Source organism: Drosophila mauritiana, chromosome 2R (genome assembly GCF_004382145.1).
Source record: "Drosophila mauritiana strain mau12 chromosome 2R, ASM438214v1, whole genome shotgun sequence".
Classification (NCBI taxonomy): Eukaryota; Metazoa; Arthropoda; class Insecta; order Diptera; family Drosophilidae; genus Drosophila; species Drosophila mauritiana.
In genome coordinates, this window is record NC_046668.1 from 20,061,343 (window position 1) to 20,087,706 (window position 26,364).

The following is a 26,364-nucleotide window of genomic DNA, read 5'->3' on the forward strand; positions in this document are numbered from 1 at the left end:
CACCGGAAGCGGCAGACGCCTGTGGCAGGCACTTTCGCTGATTGCTGCTCCCGAGATCCATTCAACCCCCAATACAATCGTTTCGCGCCCCCCTCATTTGTGTTTTCAGTTATTAGCAATGCAGCCCTCTGTTTGGGCTTTTCTTACCGCCGTCGGCAATAAAAAATCTTTCCCAGGGAACTGCATTTGATTGCCCTCGGCGAAATGAGTTTCGTCTCGAAGCTTACATTTTGAAGTAATCTCAAAAATTTGTGCTTTCCTCATTTGATTCAATTACACCTTTGGGTGTTGTAATTCTATTTTTGCCCTCCTCTTTCACAAAACAAATGGCTTCAGATGGAACACAATGGATAGCAAACGGAAACGAACATAAAAGGGAGGAAAATTCAGGACGAAGGAAACAAGTGCAGCTGTTTTGCACCAAAAGATGCGGATGCGTCTGCTCTTTAAGCTGAGTTTGGTGGGGCATCATTAGGGGCACAACAAAAAATGTGATCGTTTTTTTAAAGTGTAAATTTTTGATGCTGTTTAATTTTTTTTTAATTTTTATTTATAAAAATTATATATACTTTGAATATATTCTAAAAACTGTGTGTGGTTTGAATTTTCTGACTTAGCTTTTGAACATATTTTTCCACAAATATAAAAACTTTTCACAAAATTTTCCCAGTGCATCCAGAGACTGAGGTCATTTGAGCTCCTTTTGGCAGCTTTGCACTACCAACAATGGGCGAAAAATGCGAATTTCGCGCTAGTTTTTATACAACAAGGCTGCTAATTTGATGCTGCAACAATGCAGGCAACAGTGCTCTGTTTGTGCCCCCCTTCTTCCAACCCCTGCACCCCACCCCCCCTTGCCAGCGCACCCCTCCCGTCGCGCAGCGAACCACAAGCTTATAAAAGCCACGCATCCATCAGGGTTGGCGGTCGCCCCTTTGGTTTAGCTTTAATTTCATGCTTACTTTAATGCGAACAAGAGGAAAAGTCCCCACTTTGCCCGCCCATGTTGACTTTGTGCCGTAGTTAACGGCTTTTGGGAAAACGGGGTGGTGAGTGGGCGGCGTTGGGTGGCTTTGGAGGTTAACTACTTTTCATGAGCTTAATTTTAAATTGAGGCTGCTGCGGCGGCTTCATTTACTTTGTGCCCGGCCAACTTTGTTGCCGGCAAACTTTTCCGCGGACTGTTTAGCAAAAAGGCAAAAGTTAACTTTGCGGCACCCGCTCCACGTCTCCCCCAATCCTTCGAAAAAAAAGAATTCTATTAGGAAATGCGAACCGGTTGCAAGGCCATTGAGTTATTAAGCCAACTAATTGCTTATTTGCACTGGGTAAAAGCTCAGCGATCCGATCTTCGCAATCGCAATTTGCACTCAGCGCGAAAAATTGCCACTCACGCCCCTCGCTTTCCAGGGGGCGTGGCTTAGCCAGATAGCAAATCTCCCCATCCACTTGATTCGGCCATTCAAAGTGCAACGCCTATTTTTCATTTTTCCCGGCGAGAGTGAGTGCAGCTGGCTGGATTTTTCCAGCCTTAAGTTTTTAATTGCCCGTCCAGTTGCTCATGATCGCGAGTTTAATTAAGCCACGGTGCTTGGCTATTGCGTGTTGATGGCTCTATCAGTGGGCTGGACTTATCCATTCATCTACTGAAATTAATATTTGATTTTAGACCAGTTAATAGAATGCAGCAGGAACTTCACCTTCCCGGTGAATAATGCGAAAAGTAAAGAAACCCGCACCAAATGCTCGGCTAGTTAATAACTCGTTGCAACTTTGCAGACATTCCGCAGATAAACATGAGTTTGAGCTGTCTTTTTATCCTGCCACCAAGCATTATGCACGATATCCTTGCTCCTTGGCTCTGCCTGCATATGGGAGCAACTTTGGCCAAAAGCAAACCACTTAAATTCATTTTAATTCAAGCGAATAGCAAACCAGCGACCTCTTGCCACATCCTTTGCCACATATAGCCGAACCCTCAGCTCATAATAATTTCACAACGCATACACACTAGCCGTAAAATAATTTTCCAGCATTTTTTGTCTTTTCCCTGCTCCTAGTGTACTGTCTGCCCCGGAAAATGTTCTGTTTTTCTTGGGGGTTTTCCTATTTTTATTCGTTTTCTGGCGTGTCTAGTGCGTCTCAAAGGGTTTCACACTTTGTATGTTTGCGCCAGGAGCCAAAGGCTGCATATGAAAATATTTGTGAAGCAGTGTGAAAGCAGTTTATGTGACTGGGACAAGTCTGGGGGAATGTTTAAATGTACATATTAAGGTTGTTTTTGGTTCATTACAAGAAAACTGCCTCAAATTATAGGTTGTAAAAGAGGTGATTTAAAATGAAGATGCATGAATTGCTAATATCCTGTGTAACATCTTAAATATTCATTGGGGTTTTAGAAAGCCATATGTCAGAATAGATAGCAGTATTGTTTCCAAAATGAAAATGTTATTATTTTAATTTATATGATAACATGATTTTTGCGTAGATTTATGCCAGCTAGTAACTTGTAACCTTTAAAGAATGATTTTCGGAAAAATTGAGAAAACTTCTTTCATGCTGTATTTTTAGTTCATACAATTTTAATTGCCAGTTGAATGGAGAGCAATCAATTTGTTGAATGGTTCTTGTGCAAACACCTTAAAATGCCATAAATTCTGGACGACTATTTATTGTTTTTATCGGCTGACCCAATTTTCCAGAGAAAACGAGCAGAACCAGAAGCTTTTGCCTGCAAAATGGATGACCCTACTACCCATCATTCATTCATTGCCATATCTTTCGTTACCTAAGCCATTGTTTTTTGGCCATTGGCAAACAATACGACAAATTGGTATTGCATTGTCTATCTCTGCTCTCTATCGGTTTTTGCAATTTTCGCAAATTGTTTTCACGCAAAATATTTGCGTTTAACTGCTGTTTCGAGTGTGTGAGTGTGCGTGTGTGTGTGGATATCGGGATATAGTATATCTGCCATTTATATAGGCCATTAATATTGCACTTTTGTTGCACTCGAAACATTCATCGATTGCTGAATGCGATTGTTGTCAGCCCTTTTTGCATCCGCGCCGCGCTTCGAATATCGCAAATTCCTCGACATTTTCGCAGATTTGAATGTTTTTCGCAGTTTTGCATTTTCTCATTTTTGCAGCGAAATTAATTTGCGTAAATTGTATTAAATGTTTTGCCATGCCCAGCAAACTGTGCAAATTTTAATTGAATGCCTTTTGTTTGCCTCCGAATAATTCAGCAATGTTTGCCTTTGTTGCTGTAGTTTTTGGCCTTGTTAAATCGTTTTTCAACTCCAATTTGATGGCCCCAAAAAAAAGTGGCGCGGATTGGTCTCGACGCGATAAACGGATAAAGCGAAAAACCACCGCAAGTCCGGTAAATGCAATTTGAACGGTTCGATACTAATTGCTTTATAGATTGTATTATGCATTAATTATATCTCTAAAAATAAATGTGCCTCTGTCAGCTGTAATTTGTTGGTTTCAGCTAGTACGTAGAAAGTCTCCTTTGAGTTCCTTGAACCGATACTAGAACTACTTATCGAACTCCTTGCAAGTTCATTGGTTTCTTTCAGACATCCATCCATCAATCAATTCTGGCCAAGCATGCCCAGCATCCATAACCATCTTATTGATGAATGGCCTTCCCCCCATCAGCCAGTGGCCAGAAAATATAAAAAAGACTTTAATTAAAAGCCGGCGAGGCGGGCAAGTTGCACTTGCACTGCAACGAATAAATCTTTTGGCGCGACCGCAAGACACGAGGCGCATTCAAAATGCTAAATTAGTAAAATGTCACTTTCGCTTTCAAGTCGAGAGGCAAAATTCCAGGGGGCAAAAATGCGGCGTGCATTGTTGTCGGCACTGATCAAAGCCGCAAAATCCAACGACGACGGAGATGCGGCAGCCACATAAATTATCACGGCCTAAGCAGGCGCAGACACTTGCCAAATGTGTTGGCCAAAAAAGGGGGGCCACCGATAGGGGGGGGGGGGGGGGGCGGAAAAAGGGGTGAAATGCGAACGGGTGTCGTGCGAAATGTTCCACATGTGGCAAGCGATGCATTGACACACTTCAAAGGCGCCTTATGTGCACCTAAGTGGGCTGAAAGATTTAAAGGGGGAGTTTAACGACTGCTTAGACTTCTTAAAATTTACCAAGTAGTATTTAACTTAACTACAAAAATATTTTTTTAGTGCTCACTTAACGATATGATTATGTCATTAGAATGTAAATTCACTATTTTTTGTAGTCTTGTTAAGAAGGCAACTATTATAAAAAAATCTATTAGAAAAAAGGTGAGATTACCAGATTATCGCTTAAATAAATTAGCACAGTTTAATATCAGTTACCACACATGATTTGTTTAACAACTGCCCTTAGGCCATCAAATTGAGTGTGAAAATGGTAAAGTACTATTGGATGGCTGGAATATCTATACCATATCTTTCGGTTGGCACACATTTTAGAGAACTGGATTATTTGCTGTTCGCAATTGCAATTTGAATTGGGTATCGATACTCGTAAATATTACCATTTTGGCCAGCGGATATGGCTGGCAACTAGAGGTGGAACTGGATTTGGGCCAATAAAACGACGGCAGGCATAAATCTTGAGCCGTTTATTGGGCAATCCCCGCTTGGAAGAATGGTCTAATAATGTTTGCCAACTGGACTTGTGTGCAGAAGATTAGTCAAATGTCAGAAAGATTTATAGAAAGCATTTATGAAATGTATCTTTTATTTCACCTAAGCCCAGTTTGAGTATCGACTTAAAATTGATTTCCATGCGATCCCATTGGACAACTTCATTTTATCGCTGCGGACGTGACTTGGCCGCTTTCACGATGACCATGTCCGTCGCCTAGTCAATCAAACAAAGTTTGCTGTCGAGTAGCTGGCTGCATTTCCATAAGTTAACTACCGTTCTGGCACTCTGAAACACATGTCACGCACTTCCCGAACAACTGGGAAAAGCTGGAAAAGCCCACGCGCTGGCAATTTCAACTGCACTTCACAGCTGGCCAGTCTTTGGCCAGTCGGAGCCACATGAAGCCAGTCTTTGTGAACAAACCCACGCCGGAGCAAAGTCTCCGGGCCATCTGTAAGTGGAGCGAACAAAATAATCAAAATGAGAATAAAATCAAAACATCGCGGTCACTGGCAATTTGCATGTGCAGTACCAAGATGAATCTGTTGCGATTTCTGCTTGAAAAGAGCTATTTTTGAAATAAAGATATTTTGTAAATAATCCCAGATAATAATAGAAAGGATGTATTTGACCATATATATACTATTTCTACTAGTATGTATTTAAAACAATTGAATAGCTTATTGAAATTAGTACAATTAAACTTCACTTGCAACATTGTTTTTTCAATATATTTCAGTTTTTTAGCTAGCAAACAGTTATGTGCGCATCTCTACGCTGCGGGCTACTTGAAGACATCGCTGGAGGCGCCTCCTTTGCAGTTGGCAGCGCGAAGTGGAGTGGAAGTGTGTTTGAAGACACTTGTTGGCTGCCCGCCAGTTGAGGATGACGATGAGGATGGGTATGGGGATGGGATGATGATGGTGATTGCGAATATAGCGGCGATGATGATCGCGACCGACGACAGCATAACAAATGAACATTTAGATGGAGTTGCAGGCAAATGCCAGCGGCCTGCGCATCTCTGCACTGCCGTCCCACTCGAGGAACTCCTCCAGATGGAGCTTTAATTTAAAACATCAAGCTTACAGATAGAAAATTGTTGAACAGAATTTTAAGATGACGAAAATGAAGATATAGCTAAGTCTTAAAATATTAAGGTAGTCAAAAGGTCAAAAGAACTCACATAAAGTTTTAAAACAGTTTGAAATGCATTCTTAAAAGTCTTTAAATATATATTTTTTTTATACTAACAATGAAGACTTATCTTGATTACAACTCAGCATATAAGTCCGCTTAACAATGTACATCTATCCCATCGCTAAAAGTTCCCATTCTTAATCATATTCCTCAACTTGAGTGACTCTGGTTAGTTAACCAGAGGCCGTTGACGGACTCATCGTGTTCTTCGCACAGGAGCAGGAATAACTAGGATTGCAGTGACTCCGCCTCCAACTACAACTCCAACTCCAATTGCCTTTATTAAACGCTGGGCTGTCAGGCTCAGATTGGGGCTTTTTTTTCAGGGCGCCAGATGCGCGATGAGTTGTTGAAAAGTTAAAATGGATTTTACGCAAAGTTTTTAATTTGCCGCTCTTTTGCCACAAATCGTTGACCGTTGCAGCACGTTCCATTCTCCTTACTGCGCGTAATTAAAATCTTTAACAGAGAACAAAAAACTTTACTAGTGAAAGGAATACCGATTTTCTTAAAAATCTAACTTCATTTTTGAATTGTAGCTTATTAAAAACTTTGATTTTCATTCCATATCGCAACCATTTTCTTCTCCTGTCTTTTGTGCAAAGGTCTTATTGTTTGTGGTAACTTTTTGCTGTTGTTATGAAACACTTTAAGCCCAGTTTGCCTTCAATTTTATCAGCCACACACTTTTTGCATTAAAAGTTACACAATGCCTTTAAAGGACAAACCCACGCACCGTGGATGCAGCTTTTGAGCCAAGTCACCATCGGCGTCTAGACGTTGGTAAACAAAGGACAAAAGACGCTTTTGCCACTATAGCCAAAGAACAAAAGATCCAAGGAATTCAACCAAAAAGTGCGTTGGAAGTTTTAGAGGTTTTCTTATTATACTTTTTGGCTCCTGATATTTGGCATAATGCACTCGGCGAACATAATTGCGGTTAGGTGTCGGATTGTGAGGATCTTTCAACTGAACTTTATTTGAGTGTGACTGGCACTAAATTAAATGGATTTCATTGTGTATTTATCGGATATTGTTGAAGTTTTAGCTCTTACAACATGAAAAGTCAAATTGGATTGGATTTTGATGCAATACATTTCATACCAAATATTAGATCCCTTCTTTCAGTTTATATATTTTCGACAATCCAACTACAGCTCTCCAGTTAGTCAGTCAATCTTTTGGCCTTTCTTTTGGCCATGCTAAGGTATTCACTGAGCAATTTGCAATTTATATTTGGTTAGCCAGGTTGTCAAGGAAGCGGCTGCAGTTGCAGTTGCAGTGGCAGTGGCCGTGGCTGCTGCAACGTGAGACAATTGCAACGAGCTGCACAAATTAGTTAAATTACAGGCAGTTGATTAGAAAAGGTGGCTTTGGCTGTTGCATCTTCTTCGTGGCATCCAAGGCACTCCACTCGTTTCCCTGCCGATTGTTCGTTCAGATTGCCGTCTCTTTTTGCAGCCTTTGCCGCTAACGAAGCTCAATTCGAGCGCCAAATTGAAATTGATTGTGACATTTGATCATGCGTTTGTCTTGCCTTTCTGCCTCCAGACCCAGATGGAAAGAGACGGCAACAGGGCGAGGGGAAAGAGACGACAGGCTGTCATTGGAATTTGTGCGGAAAATTGCTGAAGCGGTAGGCGCGCAGGTGTGCCTAGTTTTCCTTTCCATTTTCCATCTTCTCTTTTTAAGCCGTAGCTTCGGCTTTTCTTGGCTGATACGCACTGGATTAATTGGACGGATGTGCATTGGTTTGATGAGTTGAGCCGAGACAACTGGAGAAAACTAGGGAGCTGTAGGCTCAAATGCCAGCTGCTGGGTCTCTCTGTCAGAGATTAAGATGAGCTTTATTTTAAGGCGCCAGCTGAAAAAAAAGTTTAAATTGCTTCGGTCTTGGGTGAGTGGAAAAATGTTGCCTGTTTACTTGAAATGTGGGATGTGCTAGTAAAATCTTGATGGAAAAATAACATCTGCATCTGAAACTGTAAAAATATATAGAAAAATATATTTTCCAATTAGTGATTTATAGATTCGCCCAAGTCATTACCAAAATGTAGTTCATTTGATTAAGCTTTCCACCAGGTCTAAAGAACTATTAATATATAAAAGGTGTCTTTGGGACTTTGGGGCTAACCCAGCACTTGAGTTCATCTGGAGAGCATTTGAGCTGGAAAATGGGGAATCCCCACATGAATAATTACAGCGCACGCAGTTCATTTCATTCACTTGAGGGGGTGGAAAACCCTTTCGAGGCGAAAAGCGCGTGGCACATGAATGAAAATATTTAATGAAGAAATTTATAACAAACTTTGGCAAATGGCAGCAGACTGCTTGGAATGGCTGTGGATAAAGAGAAGAACGGCGTGGTAAAAAATTATGAACATTAAATGTAAATTAAGCTAATCAATTAGGTCCAGAATGCGCTTAAGATTGGCAACGCTTTTCTCAGTGCACCGAAAGAAATTGTATATATATTTAAAATACACAAGTACTTTAAATAAGTAGAATAATTAAAACAAATAGAATTTAGAAAATGAAAAACCTTGCTTTGTAGTAAATAGCTTCAAATACAAGTGGAAAAAATATCAATTCAAAATTGTGCGCAGTGTAAACCAGTTAGAGTTCTATCCACTAGCGACTTCCGGCCCATTTGCTGCCTAACCCAATTAGCCAAAGCCGGCGAATTCCTTCGCTTCTCACCCTTCATCCGCTATAAATGACCGACATTTAAATTGTGATCAATTGAGGAGTCTTCTCATCACCACGCCCAATCCCCTGAACCCTTTCAATCCTCTCGAGCTACTCCACAGTATCTGTTGCCATTGCATAGCTGAGTTAATGATTGGAAATTAATTCATCAGCCGGGGGAATGGGCCAATGGGATTACGCAATTGCGTAGACAAATTGCTCACAATTAGCAGGGAGTCCAAAGACGAAGACAAAGGCATTGTTCGTCAGGCGATTTCTGGGTGATTTCCAGCAGTTCTGCTCAGGTGAACGGACCTCTGGCTCCAGCTCCACTTAGTGGACAATGGCTATCGATCTGCGCCAGGTGTGGCGATGGGGTATTGATGTGAATTAAGTAGTTGATTAATTGCCAGTTGGGTGATTCTGTTGGGAAACGGATAAAGTACACAGTTAACACCTAAATAGATCATCAGTCTTTGAATGCATTTTATTGCTATTTACATACAGCTGTTAATTGGAAGTAAGGTTCTATAACAATGATTCTTTCAGCTTTCTGGCAATTTTTCCTACAATCCAGCCAATTTCTTCCTCTTACATACTGTGTAAACTCTTTCTTGCAAAGTAACATTCCTAATGGTCGTTCTAAACGAACCGAGAAATTCCAGTCAAAACAATAAAAAGGCGTCACCAAGAACGAGAACTTGCTGCCAGCTTGAATGGCCTAATCAAATTAAGTACTAATCCTTGGCAAAAACCGCGAACAATTTAAAATGATTGTTAAGTAAATTTCCCAAAACAATTACGATGGTCTAGTGCACACTGAGGCGAAATCCTTGAAAGAGATTCAATTTAATGCGCAGGCGCGATGAGAGGAGATTTCTTATTGCATGCGATAAATTTGTAGCATGTCGGGCATAAAGGATGATTAAGGACGAAGGACTGGCGCTTTACATATGTGTAAACTGTTAGCAGATGGCCATTGAACAAGACAAGACAACAATAATGAGTTGGCCCTTTGGTTCTGGTGAGGGGGTAACTTTTTGAAGCAACTGAAGAAAGGATAATCCACTTAGGAGTGCCTTTAGCTACAGTGTGTGTATGGGCAATGTCCTGGCGACAACAAAGTTGTGCACACTGTGAAAAAAACGTAATATCCATAACATAAATTATTACTTATTAAATTTGCTTTCCTACTTCCTACTATTTAATAAATGCGGTCTTTAACTTTGTAAAGAAATATATTAATATTATCAAAATATTTCTAAAACTAAACGATTTTATTTATGTTTTCTTTGTGTAAACTTGTGAGATGGGCGAAATTGTTTTATTACCAGGGCGAAGCCGTTGAGTGTGTGTTGACTGAAAACAAAGGTGCGCACAATAAATTACATTGTTACACGGAAACTTACGACCAGGACACGGACACACTCGCATATCTGTGCACACATGTGGAGGAGGTCCTGGCAGGAAGTCAGCAACAAGCGCCGCGTTAATGAAAAGGATTTCTCCGGCATCCACATGTCTGCAGTTAGTTTTGCCACCTAGCTCCCATCTGTCAACGGAACTCACTTCCCTCTTTGGGTTATTTAATATTTAAACTCCAGCCAGACAGTGGATTTCCTAAGCAGGACGACAAGGGAGCCATAGTCCTGTCTTTGATGTCCTCGACCCATTAGTTGAGGTCGGAACTTTTGCATAAATAAACGCCTTAGTTCATTAGTGAGTCTCGCCTTCAGCATCTCCCGATTCTCGATTGCAAAAAGGGTTTCCTTTGGGTTCCCTTTGCGGTTCCAAGAGCCATCGGTTACTGCGGTTAGCCTTTCAGCCCAGAGTTTCGGTGAAAGTGTCATAAGCCTGGCTAAAAGGGAAGATTTTATGACGGCCCAAACCGCAGTTACAGCTGGAAAATAGTTGGCTTGTTGTTTTGCGGCTTGTGCTTAATGCCTAATGATTTTTTAATCAAAATGTGAAAAACACTAAAATTTAAAAGATCCCAGATATTTAAATTTGTCACTTTTTGTATTACCAAGCATTCCAAGCAATCTCTGTGAATCTGAGCAACTGATGTTCTGCTTTTCAAAAACATTCAGTCGAAAACGGTTGCACAAAATTCCATTGCCTCAAGCCTCGCTTCCCTCTTTCCCGAACATTTTCGGATCCATCCGGACATTCCATGGGTACGGTGGTCAGCACCCTGCAGCGACCCAATCTCTACGTGAGCATGGACAGCTCACATGCGCAGTTCGTGCGGGACACAATCAGCAGCAACAAGGTTGTGATCTTCAGCAAGAGCTACTGCCCCTACTGCAGCATGGCCAAGGAGCAGTTCCGGAAGATCAACATCAAGGCAACGGTGATCGAGCTGGACCAGCGGGAAGATGGCAACGAGATCCAGGCGGTTCTTGGCGAGATGACGGGTTCGAGGACCGTTCCGCGCTGCTTCATCGATGGCAAGTTCGTGGGCGGCGGCACCGACGTGAAGCGGCTATACGAACAGGGCATACTGCAGAAGTATTTTCTGTGAAAATGGGCCGCCTTATGATATTCCTTTTGCTTTTCTGCAGTAACAAAGATAGCAGTTGGGACCCATAAAATACAAAGTATTATTTAATTTAATAAACTTTGATCAATTAAAGCCGGCCCTGGAGCCATTTTAAAAATGTCTCCATCGGGGAAAATGACTTAAGTGCGGCGACAAAGGAAATGCAAACAGGAGGCGGAAACACAGAGCAGCCTTTTATCTGCTCAATATGATGCTTAAGTTGCACCTGACAGGGATCACAATTGTCTGAGGGCGGGGAGTGAGCAATTAAGGAGCGAGTCCTTTCGGAGGCTCTGCTGAATGCGCTTTCCTTTCACCTGCTGCCGGCAGTCGTGTTCCATTGTTCGCCTCCATCCTCCATCACGGGCTTCACTTTCCACCCCCTTCCCCTTGCAATCCATTTGCATGTGGAGAAGTTGAGTGCAACGTCATGAGGTCAAGGCTCGGAGCATTAAAGTTTCAAGACCCCATCGAACAATTTCTCAAAGGGCATGCACGATAGTGAAATACATACATATTTTTCGTAATTCAGGCAGCAACGTTTGCTTAAAATGATTGAAAAGTGCTCCAGATTGATTGTAATTTGTTTGCCAAATTTGGTTCTTACCTTTTTCGTTTTCAAAATTACTTTAACAGACACTTGAAACTTAGCTCAAAATGTTCTTATTTTTGAAGCAAAATTATATGAAAAAAATCTCGGTCCCGTACTCGGTCCCGGATATCATGATATCTCTTTCGATGCTATTCTTGAAGCGGTCAGTTCGAGCAAAACAAAAACACAAATAAATTTGAATAGCTAGACCAATTATCATATGAGAAAGTAATGATACATTTAAAGTCAAAATTTGGACTATGATTTTTTTATTTTTGGCCTATGGCGGGAACCACTGTGCAAACGCATGAAAAATGTCACGACACACGTGTCGAATGCGTAATTTGGCTCATTCAATTGTTTTTGGGGCACAATTTCGCGACGAAAGGATTGATTATAAAAATTGGTGAGCCATCACTTCATAACACCTGAAAGTGGTAAACAAATTTTCAACTGCTGTTTTTCGTTTAAATTTGGTTATTGTGTAAATATCTTTATAATATGAAGCTACATTAATTAAGATTTAAAAGGGGTATGTTAGTCTTTGAACTTTAACTCTAAAACTTCAAGTACGAAAACTTGTTATGACTACCGACACAAAGAATTTACAACTCAAATGAAATGGAAATTATTTTACGATGCCCAACACTGGCCATAACTTTTTTTCGCTTTTTTTTTAGCCAGCTATAAAAGCTGAAGGGAGTGAAAAAAAAGTGTTGCAGTGGCATATAACTTTGTTTTAATTTGTTGAAGGATGAATGCAATTGCCAACGATGAATTGTGAGAGTGCGACGATGGGTGCCAGTCGCTGACTAACTCAATAAAAAATGCATTTGGCATTTTGATTGCGATATTATCTAGTCAGTGGGGCAACATTGTAGCCGGGCCTTAATTTCATTTGCCCAGACATTTTTTAATGGCTAATATAATTGGGCGTGTCCGAACAATGTATGCGGCACTCAATCTTTCAATTATCAGCGTGTTAAGTTCCATAAAACGAGAAATTCCAGCATGAAAAGAATTTATTAGAATTTTCTTTGACCAGACGAGTTGCGGGCTTGCATAGTTTTCGTGGCTCCACACCATTTCCGCCCGCTTCCTGATCCCAAAAATTGTGGCAGCCAGACCAGACCAGACTCCTGTGAGACCCATCCATATATCATATAGTTTCCACCAACTCTCCCTATGCCCGACTGCATGTGCGAGTTGCAGCGGCGGCTCCTTCGCCTTTGATAGACGATTTATTAAGCGTTTTATTATTAGTTTTCCCGTTCGGTGGCTTTTGTGGCATTTTTGATTACAAATTCCAGGGCATCGGAGTCTTGTAATTACCAAAAAACGACCGAAAAATGGCCGGATATCCAATTGTTGGAGATTCTTTTTGCTGCTATCTGTAAGATAGATGGTTTGCTAAAGTGTTTACTCTAACAATTAGCCAACTTTAGTGTTTAAAGCTTTTACTTAGCATTTTTACTTTGTTAAAGACTCAACACCCACGTCTATCAAATTTCCATCGTGCATCTAATGACATCCCATCAGTCGTGAAACACAAGCCTCTCTGGAGTTTTGCAACTTTGGGGGGAAAACGTGTTAAAATTTCTGAAAACGACACTTGCACGTAACATGTCATGCCAACATATAATTATATTATTGCTGTATTTCTTTGTTTTTACACATGCTATCCGAACGGTGACTTTGAGCCAGGTCCAGTCTCAGTTTTGGCCATGGCCATGCAACTGAGATCTTTACCAGATGATAAACATTACAGGAGTACAGATACACTGAAAGCAAACATGTGGCTGCCTGTTTTTAAAGAGGAAATATAAGTTCACACATTTAACTTATTTTTTTTTGTAAGTCTAAACTTAACTTAACATGAGATATATTTCTTTTTTAAGTGTACACTGCAACAGAAAAAGCAATAGCAACAATGGGGGAGCAACGCACGTGTTAACAAGGATGCGATAAAAAAATAGTAGAAGTGAGGAAGTAAATGCCGGAATGACAGGAAATATGTGTGCGTGACATTGTTACTTGGCTCTGCCGACCGGAACCAAAAGTGGGTGGCTCCCATTGTCGCTATGCCACGTCTGCTGGATGTCAACACGAAAGCAACAGGATATGTGTATACATAATTATATAGAATATATACCAGGTACTTGATAGAATTTTATGTACAAATATCACAGAGTTATCTGCAATGCAATAAAAGATCAATGCCAGAAAAATCGTAGCAATCTTTGAAGTCATTTTGAGAGTATCATAAATAATAAATGTGGAATTCCGCACCTATACAATACATTTTCCATGAGATGCTAAAGTTGCCACCAAAGTTTGCCACCAACTGTGCGCCCAAACTCCCCGTGGGATCATCGGTCCCATCCCCGCCCACATTCAATGGAAATTTGATACCTTGCGATAGCAAAGCATTTTAGCTAAACTTTCAACTTTTGGGGTCCATTAATCAATTAATTAGGTATTTTATGAATATTTCACGGGGCAGCGACGACTTGGTATCATCACAATCGTTTGGCTTGCGGGAGTTATCTGGGGAAATGGGCATTTTCGAAAGGAGTATACCGCATGAATATTTTAAGGATGTGCTCCAGACAACCGGGAAAAGAGTTTTGCCGGCATAATCGAGGGCCCGTTGACGAGATAATAAGTTAAGGCCGGCAGAAAGGGATAATGAGTTCGAGTTGATGAACAGCCAACTTTCCGAGGAATAAGCAATAAGAATATGCGAGAAAGGGCTGCGAGCGAAAAAAAAAACTTTCCGACTAATTAATTAAATGCGCTATAAAAATGTTTGCTGTTCTTGGTCGGGCAAAAGTTGAAGCATTAAAAATGGGCGGCAGCCAAAGGAAATGGCGGAAAAGAGTGCACGGCAAATGTTTAAGTTATGCGAAAATGTTGACTCAAAAAATTATGCAGGTGGCAAAAACGGTTGGTTGTTTGAGTTCCCACTGTATTGACATTTTTTCTTCCAGCATCACGATAAGGAAAAGTTTTTAATGAGTTTACCAAATGCCGCGCAATGCTTAGAAGCACTCGAGATGTTCAGTTGCCAGCGAAAAGTTTCGAGTTCGGCTCGTGTATGTCACGATTAATTTATTAGAATTTTATTTGGAGCTTAAAAGTTCCGGAGGCATTTTCAGATAGCAATTATCCAAGGCATTTCTAATTTATGAACTAACTCAACTAGCAAAAGGTCAACGGCAGCTCTCTCTTTGGATTATAACAAGCAATTTTATGAATGATTAATAAAATCCTTATCATAGAGAATTATTCGAATAATTTCTTATAAATGGAAATGGATTTATTATAAGTTTCCATTCGCTCGGTGGAATACAAATCCTTTACTATTACTTTAATATTTTTCCTTGTTTCAGTAATGGCATGTAAGTTCCTTGTGCTGTAAATATCCTTGAACCGAGTAGGTCTAGTGTCTAGTGCAGGTTCCTTAGCTCGACAGGACTCACAATCGCTCATTTGTCAACATCATTCACAATAGCTGTCAATGGCAAGGAACTCGGGGGGATTACCAGCGCTATTCAATGCACCTTGCTACCAATTGCACATACACATATACACCCTTGGGGCACATACATTCCCATATTTACCTGCCCCACACATTAATGGTCAATTTCATTCCTATTTGATTGCATAGGATTGTATATGTCTGGGCCAGAGAAGAGTGTACCGGACCTCTTGCAAATTACCGCAGACTCCTGTGGAGCACACTAAATGCGCGTTCGTGGGGCTCATTCGGTTTACGGGCACCCCGAATCTCCTTCGCATCCCCCGAAGGACCTCATGTGGGTTTTGTCAAATTAGCGCATCGTTTGTTGTGCGTTCCATTTGGGCTCGTCGAACAGAAAATCGCAAAAACTTGTTAATTTAAAGTCGAATACCCAGCTGCCCATTTCCCCAGTAGTCGCCACTTGGCTCCAAGTGGTTCACAGTGGGGTTCATTCACAAGGTGGGTATGCAAATAAAACAATACCATTAAGAGAAATATGAACACAGTGGGATTTTTATAAGGTCGTTACTGAATCAATGGAGGGAGAGTATATATGGTTTAGGAAGCCTTTCTATGATCTATTTTTTGGCAGGTTGCAAATTCCATCCAGAACAACAGACATCAAACTTCAATTAACGAGCCTAGGACGAGTTGTTGAAATGTCTCCTATCCGGCAGCTTTCTAGCCGAATTTCCCCCTGGCAATCCGTACACCAATCCGTATCTAACCCATGGCCAACATCGTTGGCATCCGTTGGGCATCGATATTTGATGTCCTCGAATATCTAGCCGTTACAATTCATCAAACAAGCGAATGGATATTACTTCATCGAGTGCTATATTAAATACTTGAACCGAGCGAACAACGAAATTGTCAACGAACAGCAATCGAAACGACCTCAAAAGTGGGTGGGTGGGCATGGGTCTTTTGTGGGGGGGCTAGGTAAAAGTGACTGCTGCGAGCTCGAAACAAAAGTAAATTGCAATAAAAGTTTTGTAATTGACAAACGGACAACAGACAAAACTCCACTTCAGTTGTCGGTTGTCGTTGTTTGCTGGACAGAAGCTCGGTCAAAGGATGGGATGTGGTTAGGTGGGTGGGCGGTAGCCCCAATCGGTTGGGCTCAAGGGGCTGTTGGGGAGGGACAACGAGGGCGTAGTGGGTTGACTGAAGTCTGCGCTGTTGGAGGCTAAACAACTGGCGCTGGCATCAACAAAAACCGATTTTCCAAAAAACAGGAAGCGGCAACAGCAGCGCGAATGTTGGCAAAATCAGGGGCCCAGTTTTGGGCCACATCAACATTACACTTAAAAACAAAGTTAGTAATTTGTAAAAAGAATATATACATTTATCTTATTTCAATTGTTATTGATTTTAGGCGGTAAGAACAAAGCAAATTAAGTGTTTGATTGTTTCATTTAATGAACTCCTAATCATTTTTAGCAGTGCAGTTACCAACCTACTGACAAGTCTGTCTCATCATTTCGTACATTTGCGCCCGCATATTGACTTTGAGCGAGGCGCACAAACGATTCACAGATTTAAGAAATAAAAGTTTAGTGCTCCGGCGAGCAAATCTGTAGCCGCCAATGCCAAAACAGCCGAGCCACCCAGACACACAGAGAATCGGGTGGTGTGGGAGGTGCACCCTCTGTCAAAGCAAACAAAAGACGCGTCTGTGGTCGTTGCTGCCCCTACCGCTCCTCCAGAATCCAGTGAATCAGCCAGCGAAGCACCCATCTACAACTACACACTGTGCCGGCGGCTGTCGAACGCAAAATGTCGTCGTTGGCTTGGGGACTTTGACTTGTCGGATCTGGATCTGAATCGGAATCGGCATCGAAATCGGAATAGGGATCGGGTTGGATGCTGGGACATGCTGGGCTGCAGGGCTCATTGGGCACGATTAAATAGCGCGTTTTTGGAGCAGCACAAAAAGGGACACGGAAAAGGGCAGTAGAACAAAGGGGGAGCCGGGTTTAATCCAAGCATCATGATCATTTCACTGTTTTTGAAAGATTTTTAAAGATTTAATACGATTCCGTCTTGTACATAATAGTGCCATTGAATGCCTTGGTTACTTAACAAACTTCTACTTTATGCATGGTCTGTTAAATATACAAATTTACTATAATTTACTTTATTCAAATAAATGCGATTAAATACAGAACGGAACCGTTATGAAAATGCCATTTAAAACAATTTGTCAACGGCACCAAAAACCCAAGAAAACTGGACAGAGAAATTCACAAAGAAAAACGGTCGAGGAGGAAACCGAAAATGTGAAAATGAAAATAATAATGAAAGAATGAATTATGAACTTATACGCGCCAGACCCGAAGGACCTTGCCAACTGAATATTGCACTACCAACCCACTTCCCGGCCCACCCCCAACCCTTCCCACCCCCCATTTTGTGGGACGTGAGAGGAAAGCAAAAATGGCGTGGCACAAAAATGATTGTGTATGTTAAGTTTGGCACGCGCCACGCCTACAATAAACCGCAAAAGTCAAAAGGAGCGTCCGGATGGGGGATATCAAGATGGAGGGAGATAGAGTGCCCACAAAAGTATGCAACATATTTCACAGTTCGAGGCAGATGGCGATGGAAAAGGACAAAACAGACCCAAGGGAAAGCCCCACTGTCGCCACACGCCCACTCGCCCACTCTCAAAAGCGTGACTGTTACTTGCAGCATCCCAGAGCACCCCACGCCCCCCATCCGGTCACCCCCGCAACCCCACCCCTTCCCTCAATCACCCCTTCCATTCGAAGCAGAATTTTTGAATTATGTGCGCTCTGGGCGTAAGTTATACTTAACTACATGCCGCAAAAGTTGCTACGCTCTGTGTCATGTTTATTGCGATTTCATGTGCCATTACACCCACAAGAGCGACAGGGACGGAGCTAAGGAGGGCGAAAGAGATGGCGACAGCCAACGAAACTGCCTGCTAATCTGTTGATAAATAAACAGAGTGCACAACTTGATCGCTTCATATCAACTATAGGTACACGTAAGAAAAATCAAAGCTCAAATTAGAGAAAATCATACTTGCAGTGTATGAAAATCTTTCTTATACTTTAGATATTTTACTAAGATACTTTATATAATGAGAGATACAAAACCATCGACCTAATTGTTATGCTTTGTCAGTAGAGCGTACATATTACTTATATTTTCTGATTTATTTATACACAATGAATTATTTTCTGTGTAATAAAGACAAATGTCAAAGCATTTTTACCTGTGCCATGGCCACACTTTCGCACCCCCTACGAATTTTTACATGCATCTCACGTCGCTCTCGCACGCAAATGTGACCAGAGTCATGAGAGCTGCCATTGTTGTTTTTGTCATTCATCACGGTCGTCGAGGAAGGGGGAAGTGTAAATAAAAAATTGTCACTTTGACACGTCTGATGGGTGCCAATTTCCCTATTTTCAACCCACCCTCGACACTTTGAATTTATTCGCCTATTTCCGAGCTTTTATTCGATATCGTATTTATTCATTGCAAATAGCTAGCTTTCTGATTCAGGCGAATCGTATATAGATTAGACTTTGACTTTAACTTTGGTGTGATGTATTAATTTATTTCGATTCAGTTGGTTGACAATGTTAAAGCGACACTAAATAGTGTAGTAATAAAATGAATAAATTCCAATTTATTCAGTTAGTTTCCATGCAGAGACTTAACGAACGAGATGCGAATTTTTTGGATTGCAGCTATATCGTTCTCGTGGCAATTTTCAGACGCCTTTTATTATATGCCCAAATTCCTTTGCATTCCACCATATGTGGCCATTAATGGAAGCTGCCTTATTCCTACCCCCGCAGAACCCACGATCCTGGTAAGGATAACTAATAATAAAATCGTAATTATGCTTTAACTAGCTTCGATACCAAAACTTTTATATCTTTTTCAACGTTTATTATTTGTAGCCCTGTTTGAAAAACCTTCAAAACTCAACGGTGTTTCCGAAAAATCGTGAAGTAGTTACCTTTAGTCCCCCGAATTTAATACCGGAAGATGGTGCTACTATCGGAGAAAGCCCTTCTAAAGATAAAAAGCCTTATATTCCTATCAACGTACCAGTAAAGGTGACTCACTCATGTTTTTAAATTTATTTTCAAGATAATAATATTAACTTAGCCTATTTCGGAGAATTCCCCAATAAATCAAATACCTCAGGAAGCAGGAGCAGGAGTTGAAGGCGATAAGACAAACGAAGATTTAAGTCCGGTACGGAACTAAGAAGTTATACATCAGTGCACTTGTTCATTTATTATTTTAATAGGCTGTTCCGGATGCAAATAAAGTGCCTACTGAGAGTTCGGAAAATACCTTAGATACGGAGTCCAATGACAACAATATTGGTAAACCCGAAGACTCCAATCAAAACGAAAGTAATCCCGATATTATAGCACCGGTAAGAACATTATAGGTGTGCTAACTTTCTTAGATATATTGTAATTCATTAAATAGAGTAAACAAAAAAATTCGACCCTAATTTCAACAAGTCCTGGACAAGAAAGAAATGAAAGCAATCATCCGGAAATAGGATCTAATACAGACAGTAAATTAAAACCGGTATGAAAATTGCATAAAATGATTTTTTAGAAAAACCCAACAGTCGAGGGTTTACGAGATTCATTTTTGATATTTTTTTTAGCCCATATCGAAGGATTCCCAAATAAAAAATATACCTCCGGAAGAAGGATCATTTGAAGCCGATAATACAAACAAAGATTTAAGTCCGGTAAGGAACTAAAAAACTATACATCAGTTCTAGTGATTTTTTTTAATATTTAAATAGACCGTTCCTGAAGAGAGCAAAGTGCCTACCGAAAGTTCAGAAAATAACTTAGATTCGGAATCCAATGACAACTATGTTGGTAAACCCGAAGACTCCGATCAAAACGAAAGTAATCCGGATATTGTAACACCGGTAAGAACATTATAGGTGTGCCAACTTTCTTACATACATTGTAATTCATTAAATAGAGTCAACATGAAAATTCGAGTCTAATTTCAACAAACCACGGACAAGAAACAAATGAAAGCAACCTTCCAGAAAATGGATCTAATACAGACAGTAAAATAAAACCGGTAAGAAAATTTTATTGTTTATGATTGCAGTAAATATTGTAGTAAAGAAACCCAGCCCGAACGTAAACAATAATAATAATTACTTAGCCTACTCCGGAAAATTCCCAAATAAATCAAACATCTCCGGAAGCAGGAGCAGTCGCAGGCGATAATACAAACCAAGATTTAAGTACGGTAAGAAACAAAGAAGTTATACATCAATGCACCTGTTTTTATTATTATTTTAATAGACCGTTCCTGATGCAAATAAAATGCCTACTGAAAGTTCAGAAAATATCTTAGATTCGGAATTCAATGATAATTTTATTGGTAAACCCGAAGACTCCAATCAAAACGAAAGTAATCCGGATATTATAACACCGGTAAGAACATTATAAGTGTGCTAACGTTCTTAGATACATTGTAATTCATAAAATAGAGTCAACTTGAAAATTCGACCCAAATTTTAACAAACCCTGGACAAGAAACAAATGGAAACACAGATCCTGTAAATGGGTCTAATGCAAGCAGCATATTAAAACCGGTAAGGAATTTTGCAGAAGATTGCAGAAAATATTTTTGTGGAGAAACCTAACAGTCCTATTTATTAGCCTATTTCGGAAAATTCCCAAATAAATCAAATACCTTCGGAATCAGGAGCAGTTGAAGGTGATAAGACAAACAAAGATTTAAATCTGGTAAGGAACTACGAAGTTATACAATAGTTCACCTGTTATTTTTATTATTTTAATAGGATGTTCCTTATGTAAATAAGTTGAGCTCAAAAAACACTATAAATTCGCAGTCCAACAATACGAATATTAGTAAGCCAGAAGACTTAGACCAAAACGAAAATAATCCCAATATCATTATACCGGTGAGATGAATATAGTTTTGTTAACTTCCTTAGATACCTTTCATTTCATTTAATAGAATAAACCTGCGAATTCAAGCGTTACCTTAACCAATCCTGGACAAGAAACAAATGGAATCAGAGATCCTGTAAATGGATCGAGTGCAAGCAGCATACAGAATGTTTCGAAACCAAGAAAGCTGGATGGTAAAAATTTTGAAAGTAACCTAGCCGTAGGAAACGATATTAAACCTGGAAACATTGTAAGTACTAATGCAGATTTTACATGTTTTATTACTACTACTGCTAAAAAATTTCAACTCAAACGATACAAAGGCAGAAGACCCCAACCAGAATCCGAAAAAAGAAAACACAATAGTTTCGGTAAGGAACACTGTTTTTACCTTTGATAAAAAATGACAAGTGTTTTAATAATTAAATAGACAATTTCGGAAAATCCTACAATGAACAAAACTGGTGATTTAATTCCCGAAAACATGGAAAGTCAAACAAAGCTATCAAGTGTTTCCTTAGCTAAGGTAAGAGGGTTTATATACCTGAAAACCAATTTCATAAGTTTGCTATTCAGTTTGTAAATGATTGAAGTCTACCAATTATTGATAGAATACGATTTCAGAATTAATATCCTAAAAGCATAGGCAAACTTGTTTTTCAGATACCTAGTACAAGACCTACAATTTCTCAACCTCCTAAAAAGGGAATTAGTATTTTGCCAGCTAAAATGCCCCCAAGAATTTACTATGTAAGTTCCAAAAAATTGTCCAAAAATACGTTAATATTTAATGTCTTTTTATTAAATTAGGATTTGAATCCTCCAAAATCCGAAATACCTTCGGTAAATATTATATTATTATATAATATTAAAAATGAATGCCAAATAACAACTCTTTATGTTAGATTTCAGGAGCAGATGCTGGTGTTCTTCCGATAAGTCCTTCAATTCCTGATACGGATAAAATAAGCAGTGGCATCTTACCATCAGAAATACCAATACAAACAGCTTTACCCGGTGTAAGTTATAAAAATTAATATGAAAGAAAAGTTTAATAATATTTTTATTTATTGCGCTAAGGATTTAAATCCTTCAAAAGATCCTTCGGTATGTTTCGAATTTCTAATCTGTACTCCAGACTTTATGAATACTTTGTTGTAGATGCCCGAAATGGTACCAGTGAGAGATCCTTCAATTCCTGACACAGAAAATTTGATTAAAAACACATTGCCATCCGAAGGGCTGTCAAAAATTGTCTCACCCGGAGTAAGGTTTTAAAAGATTTCTGAATAATATTTTTTTAAATTCAAATGTATTTAAGGATTTACATACACCCATAATTCCTGATACTAATGAAGTTATAAATGGTTTGTTACCATCCGAACGTCCGAATCAAGTACCATCGTCTGGGGTAAGAATTGAAAGAAATTCTTAAAAATTTTTATAGATTATATATTATATTTTCTTTGTCAGAATACGGGTCATCCAAATACACACCAAGTATGTATTGTAGTCACATCTGACTCCAGTATCATGTTAACTATCTATATTTTAGATAACTGGGGTAGTATCTGCAACTAAGCCAGTAGTTCCTGCTCTTCCTGGCACACATAATTTGGTAAACAGATAAAACAACCAAGAATCTATCAATTCGAGTTATATAAAAATATATGACTCAAATATTTTTTGGACATTATTAAAAACAATAAGTTCATTTTTTATTACAGGTGCCTGTGCCCAAACAGCCAATACTGCCAAAGATTCCTGAGGCGGATCATTCGATAAATGAAGAAGATTTGAACGCTAAACCACAATCACCTAAAATTCACATACCCGGGGTAAAGAATTTAAAACAATCATAAGGAAACTTAATTTATTGGTAGGACTATGCTTTTCAGGCGCCGAAGATAATTAATCCCAAAATTCATATTCCTGAGTCCAAGGAGCCCATAATACCAAAGATTCCTGAAACGGATCATTTGATAAATGAAGAAGATTTGATCGGTAAACCACAATCACTCAAAATTCACATACCCGGGGTAAAAATTATAAAGAAGTCATAAAGAAACTTAATTTATTGGTAAAACTATGCTTTTTAGGCGCCGAAGATAATTGATCCCAAAATTCATATTCCTGAGTCCAAAGAGCCAATACTACCAAAGATTTCTGAAACGGATCATTTAATAAATGTAAAAGATTTGATCGCTAAACCACAATCACCTAAAATTCACATACCCGAGGTAAAGAATATAAAAGAGTCATAACATTTAATTTATTAGAAAAACAATGCTTTTCAGACGCCGAAGATAATTGAGCCCAAAATTCAGATTCCCGAGGATCCAAAAATGCCCAAATTAATTAGACCTGAAGACCTATATCCGAAAGATATAAATATCTATGATCTTTTGCCAAAGGACATGTTTGCCTAAAGCCTTATTTTCGCCGGTACTTAAAAGTTAATATGTTTTCGAAAAATGACACCGGGCTTAGTTGTGCATTGAGGAGAAGAATAAATGAATATTCAAATGATTTATTTGAATTTTACCATATCCTTCGGTAATAATCATCGCGAGCTTTTCTCTGATGTGGTCGGGTAATGCAAAATCATATTTTAATTTTATGCAAATTATACGCTGATTATGCTGTCAGCATCACTGGAGGTTCCGCACATTTCATTATGTATCTACATACATGAAATGAAATCTCATTCCGTTTTCATTTTGCTGGTCGCCTTTGTTGTTGCCGCTGTGGTTGTTGCTTAATCATTTCAAATTTTATATGGTAATTGTTGTTCGGCTGCCTTTGGCATGCAAATGTTTGCCCGATTGCATGTTGACCATTTGTTGTTTGCAAAACAGTTGCCATTGTGATTCGTAGTATGTCCTCACAACACCCTAGCAAATGCATTCAACTTCTCCACCTGCCGCAAGTCCATCGAATTGATTGCTTTTCGTTTGGCAGTCGACTTTGTGGGATAATAATTGAAACTTGCTAAAATCATACTCTTGACTTATGTAATAATTTAGATTATTAAAAGAAGAACTGGTTTTACATTACTAAATCTAGGACTCTTAACTTGTGCAGATAACAAAATAAGGTTAAGGTATTAAGTTTAAGTCCAGAACCAGGCATTTCCAACTAATTAAACTAATAATTTTATAAATAATGCTTAAGAGCGCTCACAAGCCTACGATGGTTCTCCAAAACTTGTAATAAGTTACTATACCGAGCTATTATTAAATTAATTATTGATTGTTATGGCAAAGTATGGAAGTCCCAGAGCCAGTGTACCATATTCAAGGGGTTCCAGCATGTGCTTGCTGAATCTCACCCCCATTATTATTACAAACTTAAATTAAGGCTCAAATCCAGGCCGCCGTCATTATCAGGATATGGCAGCAGCGGCAGGATCAACAGGAATACACAAGCAGCAGGTCCTGCCACATCCGACAAATGCAATGCGGGAAGCGAGGACAACAATATCGAATCGTACAACATTTCGCAGCGGCATAGTCAAAATATCTAACGCACAACAGCTGGAAGACAAAGCAAAGGCGGCCAAATCAACGGCAACGGATGCGAGAATGTTTATGCCCATTATGAACAGCATGGGATGTGTGGGTGCACTGCGAGAAAAAAGAGGCAATTACTTAAAAATACATGTCGATTGGATGCACAGTGATAATTGCAGTCGCAGTTTAAATTTAAGTTGGACAGCAATTACCATAGACATTTTCTTTTCGGTAGTCAGAGAAATAATGGCCAAAATTTCTCTCTGTGTATGGAGAGACATGGGTGCATGTGGGCGGGTGGCAAAGGGGTGAATTGCGGTGCCAGGCATTCACATACCCATCGCATAAACGTTTTGTGCATTGCAAATCTGTTTGCCGCAGGATCCGACCCAGTTGAAATCCTTCCAAATTATGCACGAAAATTATGTGTGCGAAAGCGAAAATTCCCGCAGACAAACTGGCATTGCGAATATTGCGCATACGACATGTGTTTGGCATATTAAAATGGGGCACATGCCGAGCTATTGAAGGAACAACCATCGACCGGGATGTGCATTGTCATTAGCCCAATTCGCGAATCGCTTTAAGTCACCCCTCACCCCTCCGGCGGATTCAATTGTTCGCAATCATTTATCAAATGAGTTTTCACAAAAATGTCACGCAATGCAATTTCTGCTGCTTCTGGGAATGGGAATCCGGCGAAATAAATGATGCCAGCTTGCATTCCAGCTTTAGTGTCATAAGTAAATCCCGGCGGTATAGAAAAATGACTAAGAACTGACGGGGGAAAAGTTAAAGTTGCCATGATATAGACTGCTGGCTGGCATTATTACATTGTTGCATAAGACAGGAGCAGAGAAAAGCGCTTGTGTGTGTGTGTGTGTCCTGCAGCCAATAAGTTGCCAGCAGCCGTTGCCATTGCAGCGAATATCCTTTCTGGCTGCCTGACATTTATGTACGGCTATGTATGTGTATGTGCGATGTGCGAGCATGTGTGCGTGCACATTCGCTGCAGTAACAACTTAAAGCTTTTAATAAAAATGTCATGCGCATTGAAGTGCATTGAGGAAAGTAGCAGCCAAATGTGCACTTCGCCGAAAGGTCAAGGGGGTGTAAAGGTACAGAAACATAGAGAAGTTTTTCTATTAATTTCAGATTCGAAACTTCTACGCTGCAATCTATATTATATTCATTTTCAGTAATAAATGCAATATTTATGGGTCGTTAATCAAGATATTTGTTACGTATACAGCAAGTTCATTGACAGCAGTGCTTACTGTGGTCTTCCATCACAAATCTCCTTGCGCAATCAGTTCTTTTTCTATGAAAGCCATTAAGCTTGCAAATATTAAACTTTTAAATGCCTGAGTTTGACCTTTTGCGCCAAACATTGTTGGCCTGACATGTGTCAAATATGTGTTACCAAATCAAGCTGCAGGTCGCATGTGCTCGCCTTTGTTTCACACGACTAGCTCTCGTTTGAATGTTGGCTAACCAAGCTGGCCCAAACCGCACCACCTCCATCCTTCCGGCCCTTTGACCCATTCTATTAGCAGGAAAAGGTTGCGAGTGCAGTCAGCTGAAAGGAGGTATGCAAACGTGTTTTCCTTGGCTCCTGCAGTTGGCTGACAGGATGCTGGACCATCTGCAGCAGCTCGGCTGACAATTTTATTGACAGCCGACATTTAGATT

General features: G+C 39.9%; 4 protein-coding genes across 5 annotated transcripts; all 4 read left to right on the forward strand.

The window, feature by feature from the left end:
* The first annotated feature begins 5,054 nt into the window (after positions 1-5,054).
* On the forward strand, positions 5,055-5,858 carry LOC117138179. The gene is made up of 2 exons (XM_033300069.1): positions 5,055-5,114; positions 5,409-5,858. Exons 1-2 carry the CDS (start codon positions 5,060-5,062, stop codon positions 5,729-5,731), a joined length of 378 nt encoding a protein of 125 aa, XP_033155960.1. The 5' UTR covers positions 5,055-5,059; the 3' UTR covers positions 5,732-5,858.
* Positions 5,859-10,632: 4,774 nt separating this feature from the next.
* On the forward strand, positions 10,633-11,161 carry LOC117136922 (glutaredoxin-C4). The gene has a single exon (XM_033298058.1). The coding sequence runs from the start codon at positions 10,723-10,725 to the stop codon at positions 11,071-11,073; it is 351 nt and encodes a 116-aa protein (XP_033153949.1). The 5' UTR covers positions 10,633-10,722; the 3' UTR covers positions 11,074-11,161.
* A 6,571-nt stretch (positions 11,162-17,732) lies between these two features.
* Positions 17,733-17,992, forward strand: LOC117138587. The gene is given in 2 exon segments (XM_033300767.1): positions 17,733-17,952; positions 17,955-17,992. Coding segments are annotated over 2 exon segments (258 nt in total).
* Positions 17,993-18,886: 894 nt separating this feature from the next.
* On the forward strand, positions 18,887-23,687 carry LOC117138029 (proteoglycan 4). Of its 2 annotated transcripts, XM_033299837.1 has the most exons (28): positions 18,887-19,056; positions 19,148-19,306; positions 19,359-19,448; positions 19,504-19,635; positions 19,692-19,796; positions 19,879-19,965; positions 20,023-20,154; positions 20,211-20,315; positions 20,403-20,489; positions 20,546-20,677; positions 20,734-20,838; positions 20,906-20,992; positions 21,049-21,171; positions 21,228-21,410; positions 21,484-21,531; positions 21,591-21,686; positions 21,824-21,910; positions 21,971-22,003; positions 22,066-22,179; positions 22,241-22,267; positions 22,322-22,426; positions 22,482-22,571; positions 22,634-22,660; positions 22,716-22,778; positions 22,888-22,998; positions 23,059-23,199; positions 23,260-23,400; positions 23,458-23,687. In XM_033299837.1, the coding sequence occupies exons 1-28, from the start codon at positions 18,910-18,912 to the stop codon at positions 23,587-23,589; spliced, it is 2,889 nt and encodes a 962-aa protein (XP_033155728.1). In that variant the 5' UTR covers positions 18,887-18,909; the 3' UTR covers positions 23,590-23,687. The 2 variants fall into 2 exon arrangements, with proteins under 2 accessions (XP_033155728.1, XP_033155729.1); XM_033299838.1 differs by lacking the exon at positions 22,241-22,267.
* Positions 23,688-26,364: the final 2,677 nt, after the last annotated feature.

Bases quoted from the DNA above. Each gene is read 5' to 3' on its own strand.
- LOC117138179 (XM_033300069.1), top strand. From the start codon at position 5,060: ATGAAGCCAGTCTTTGTGAACAAACCCACGCCGGAGCAAAGTCTCCGG. The intron at 5,115-5,408 runs GTAAGTGGAGCG...TCAGTTTTTTAG, and splicing joins GCAAAGTCTCCGGGCCATCT to CTAGCAAACAGTTATGTGCG.
- LOC117136922 (XM_033298058.1), top strand. From the start codon at position 10,723: ATGGGTACGGTGGTCAGCACCCTGCAGCGACCCAATCTCTACGTGAGC.
- LOC117138029 (XM_033299837.1), top strand. From the start codon at position 18,910: ATGCGAATTTTTTGGATTGCAGCTATATCGTTCTCGTGGCAATTTTCA. The intron at 22,661-22,715 runs GTATGTATTGTA...TCTATATTTTAG, and splicing joins GTCATCCAAATACACACCAA to ATAACTGGGGTAGTATCTGC. The intron at 22,999-23,058 runs GTAAAGAATTTA...TATGCTTTTCAG, and splicing joins CTAAAATTCACATACCCGGG to GCGCCGAAGATAATTAATCC.